Source organism: Phalaenopsis equestris, unplaced genomic scaffold (genome assembly GCF_001263595.1).
Source record: "Phalaenopsis equestris unplaced genomic scaffold, ASM126359v1 Scaffold000203, whole genome shotgun sequence".
NCBI classification, from domain to species: Eukaryota; Viridiplantae; Streptophyta; class Magnoliopsida; order Asparagales; family Orchidaceae; genus Phalaenopsis; species Phalaenopsis equestris.
In genome coordinates, this window is record NW_018164645.1 from 1,490,041 (window position 1) to 1,495,266 (window position 5,226).

Genomic DNA, 5,226 nt, shown 5'->3' on the forward strand with positions numbered 1-5,226 from the left:
ATCATGTAGCCATATAATTTTTTAAAATTATTTTTATATTTTGAATAATAACAATTCAGACACGAACGAACGCATCACTGTTCGTGTTTAGTTCGTTCAACTAACCAAATGAAAAAAAAATTATTCATGTTCGTCTCGTTTATTTATCAAATGAATCGAATACGAACTCATTGACCAATCGAACACGAATTATTTGTGAACAACGAGCTTTTTTTTTACCGCCCCAATTCCACTTATGCCCTTTTTTTTTTGTGCGGTTGGCGTAAGGCACGCTTGTGCATGCAACAGCGAGATCCTTCCTCATCGCCGAAGAAATCTTACAGATCCGCTGTCTAATCTGTCCGTACCAATGCAGCTTACAATTATTGTCACGTTTTTTATTTTTATATAAAAGTAGTGATTTTGAACATATTTCATATTTTTTTGTTACGTCATTCAAAGAAAAGAAATGCTCGAGTTCCTCCATGTGGCAAAATGCCATTCATATATTTATTAGCTATTTGCTATTTATAGATCAAGCATTTTTTTTTTTTTTACTTCTCATTCAAATATTAAAATTAAGCATAAACTCTCATATTTTTCATTTTTTGTGAAATTCAATTTAATCATGCCACATATAGATATATCAATTTCATGATTCAAAAATATATCTTAAATGCTAAAATTTATATGCAGTAGTGCTTGGGATGGTGTTCGGTAGCCCTTTATTTATAAGCTTTATCGGTTTGATTAATTAAATCCAATTAAATATAAAAAATATATTCATTTAATTAAATTTGTAAAAATATTTCTTAAATTTTTTATATGAAAAAAAGCTAGATACTTGTTTGAATTTTTTACTCATTTATTAGTTGATGACATTTTTTCAGGCGATTTATTCACTAAACAAATTTTTTTCTCATTTATTAGCTAGATACTTGGGATGGTGGTTGGTTGTCAAAATGGCGTATTGTTTACCAACAACTCATGTTCAGTTCGTTAAATAGCTCGTGTTCGATTTATTCACTAAACAAACAAGTCGAACATGCACAATTTTTTTGCTCTTGATATATAAATGAGCCGAACAAGAATGAAATTTTGTTCTTTTGCACCCGTCTCATTTTGGCTCGATACATATACATACATACATACATGCATATATATATATATAGATATATATATAGATATATATATATACATACATACATACTTACATCTATATACATACATACATGCATATATATACATACATACATGCATACATACATACATGCATAAATAAAATATATTAAATTCTATTTAAATGAATATTTTAGTATAAATGACGAGATTTAAATCTCACCAAACTCTTAACATTTTACGACTGTATGATTAGAGTTTGTAGAAACGGGTCATTGTTCTTGAATAGCTCGTGTTCTGCTCGATAAGCAAACGAGTCAAACACTAACAAATTTTTTGAGCTCGACATATAAACAAACTGAACACGAACAATGTTAATTTTAATAAATTGTGTATGGACTAGCTCAATCTCGGCTCGTTTACACCTCTGACGGTTGCATTATGACTAGATTGTCAAAAAAAAATTTTGTTAGCAAACAACAAGTGTTCGACATGAACAAAAATTTTGGGTATGAAATAGAAGCATATCGAAAAAGAACAATAATATTTTTTAACGAGCCGAATATAAGTTGAGCTTAAGCCCATTAGTGTCCGACTCATTTACACCCCAGTGGTTGGCGGGGTTTTATCAATAGTTGTGCGTCATTTATACATTAACGGAAATGATTTGCTACTGCGTGGCGGCGGCGCAACCATTCTTTCGAAATTATTAAATAATAAAGCTGATCTGTCCTGATGGAAATATTTGTTGTCCAGATCTATTTGGTGGCGGCGCATGGCGCCGCATTTCTTTCTTATGCGGACAAAGGGTTGAAGCTATAACCATAAGGCAGTGGCGCAGGTGATTATTGTGTCCGCCCAGGTGAGGTGAGCCAATAAAAACTTCTCATTTATCAAAAAAAGTGTATGTGAGTAGGCCCATTTTTAATTTTTTTTTAAAAAAAATTATTGGACAGCGCACGCGATATGTGTGCGCCGTCCGCACGCAATAACAGCTCGTGGCACAGACGTCCTACTACCGGAAGAGGATCTCCACATACCGGAACCCAAACCATATTAATTCAGATTAGCCTCGGAACAACATCTGTTCTTTTTTGTCGTTAAAATAATTTTCTGGCTTGAAAAAATACTAAGTGTGGATGACCTGTACGACATATAGTGTGGTATTCTGGTGATATTCTTATGGTATTCTGCTGATATTCCAGAATATTATCAGAATACCACAAGAATGCCACAAGAATTCCACAAAAATATCACAAGAATACTACCAAAATACCAAGAAATACTATTAGAATGTCACTAGAATACCACAAAAATACCACCAAAATATGGTCACAATACAATCATAATACAACCAAAATACCACCAGTATTCTTGTTGGAATTATGGTGATTTTTTTTTCGATGCGACGAGCTATCTTCGGGCCAAGTCGCATGAAAAATTAGCTTTTTTCACATTGTTTTTAAATTTGCGAAACCAAGTCCCACCATTTTACAAATAATGTTGTATTATTGGAGTATGAAGATACGTAGTTTGGACCCAATATTTTCTCAAAAATTTGACGATTACTTCTGGCCTCCTTAACTGCAGACCACCGCCCGCTATGACAGTCAACAACTGCTAGCCGCCCCTTCTTTGCTATCGTTGGTGGACTTTGTTGAGTAACGAAATATCATGTTGACTAACAAATGACTCTATTGAATATTGAAGAACTTTGTTGAGTAACCAAATATCTCAAATATTATGCAACCGTATACCTCGAACAAGGTGTATTTGATACAAGCCAATACTTCTAGTGACAACTATTCTCGAGTGATGTATACAGACACCACTAAAATAAGGTTTTTGACACTCATTAAAAATGTTGTTGAAAATATTTAAAAAAACTGCATAAATTATTTAAAATAATTTTTTTAAGTCTTTCAAGTGCTAACAATTACAACGATGCAATGAAAATAACTGTAACTTTTATTGTCGTGACTATCTATATAAAGTACTGTGAAACTCTTTTTTTAGTTGTGATAATATAGTGAATCTTGCATACAAATAAAAATTATATTTAATGTAATATTATAAACCTTTTTGAGTTAGAGGATAAAGTTTCATCTTTTTTACTTTTAAATTTATTGTGAACTATTTTTATTGAGCTATGTCCCATAATTTTTTGAGATTTTTTCATTTATCTTCTTCTAAAATTTTCTCTTTAATTATATATAGGCTTGATTTTTATAGAAGAATGAGGTGTTAAATTATTAGCGTAACATCGTGATAGTAATTTAATAAATTAGTTTCAATCAATCACTGTATTCCACTTATCCTTTTTTTTTTTTTTTTTTTTTTTCAATTTTTTCCATTTTGTCAATTTTGTCCATGCAATAATCGAGATCCGCACCGGCGACGAAATCATACAGATCTGCTGTCTTATCGTCCGTACCAATGCAGCTTACAATTATTGTCACGTTCTTTATTTTTATATAAAAACAATAATTTTGAACATATTTCATTTTTTTTTTGTTACATAATTCAAATAAATGCTCGAGTTCCTTTACGTGGCAAAATGCGATTCATATATTTTTTTGCTATAACATGTGTGTGTGTCTGTGTCCATATATGTGTGTGTGGAGAAATTATTGCGTACGGACACCGCATGCATCTCTGCATGCGGTAATCTACGATCATGATCGGACACCGCATGCAGAGATGCATGCGGTTCGCACACACTAATATCAATTTCTCCACACACACACATATATAGACACAGACTCTGCATGTGATGTCTGGTCCTGATCATAGATCACGGTGATCTACGGTGAGGATATACTTCAAATTTTTTTAAAAAAAGAATTTATGTGGGGCCCGTCGAAATACATCGGTCAGGATCGGACACCGCATGCATCTTGCATGCGGTGTCCGTCCGTATGGGATAATTTTTTGTGTTTGGCTCTCGACCCATTGCAATTTACAGATTTAGCATTCTTTTTATTAGTTTTTTTACTTCTTATTCAAATATTAAAATTGGGCATAAGATCTCAACTCATATTTTTTTTTTTATTTTTATCAAATTTAATTTTATCGTGTCACGTGTAAATACATCAATTTGATGATCCAAAAATATATCATAAATGGTAAACTTTATAAGCAGTAGTGCTTGGGGGCTTTTTAGTAGCCTCTTATTTATAAGATTTATCAGTTTAATCATGCCGACTTCTAGTGGCGACTTCTCTCAAGAGTTTGTGTATCAGGATAACTCAATCAAAGATAAAAATACGTTCATTAAATTTGTAAAAAGATTTATCGATAGCTCCTAGTGGCGACTTCTCTCAAGAGTTTGTGTACTCATAAATGCTGTACTTCATGCAATGCTATAACCATTTCCCAATTTCTGGATAAGAGTTGAACTTTATACTTATAAACATATAGTAAATCATTATGATTGATTCATGCCTTGTAGTTTCTCTTTTCAAATTCTCCACATATACCTTCTCCAATTATTTTTTTTATTATAGATATGTGTTTAATTTTCCTACAATATTAATATGCTAATTTATTATAATAGTAGTTTTTCCCTTAGTTGGCTGAGGTGCAGTTAACAATGCAATAATTCAGATCCTCTTTGGCGAAAAAATCATGCAGATTTCCCGTCTAATCTGTTTCGTACTTCAATTATTGTCGCGTTCCCATTTTTATATATAAATAATAATTTTAAGAAGATATTCATATTTTTTATTATATAATTCAAATATGCGCATGAGTTTCATCGCGTGGCAGAATGCGATCCGTATATTTATCAGTTTTTTTTAGAAGTATCTCATAGAAAATTTTATTTCATCAAAAAATTAGTTATAAGGATGCGGCTAGGGGTGTAAACACTCGTTCGACTCGTTTATATTTCGAGCTCAAAAAGTATGTTTGTGTTCGGCCCATTTACTTAACGAGTCAAACATGAGCTGTTCACGAACAAAGAGTTTTTTTAACAACCTTAATCATGTAGCCATAAGACAATAAGGGTTTGAGCAAGATTTAAAAATTATTATTTATATTAAAACATCATTTGAGGCGCTGTTTGGTTCGGCTTCTGCTGCGCGGCGCGGCGTGCGACAGCGGCTTCGTCCCGCATTCCGGTGGTTT

The 5,226-nt window shown here is 32.4% G+C and overlaps 1 protein-coding gene across 1 annotated transcript in view; it reads left to right on the forward strand.

The window, feature by feature from the left end:
• Positions 1-5,226, forward strand: part of LOC110022960 — a 13,534-nt gene that overhangs the window by 4,808 nt on the left and 3,500 nt on the right. The window contains exon 3 of the mRNA XM_020722136.1: positions 1,855-1,939. Coding sequence (XP_020577795.1) covers positions 1,855-1,939 — 85 coding nt within the window. The remainder of the gene's footprint in view (positions 1-1,854; positions 1,940-5,226) is intronic.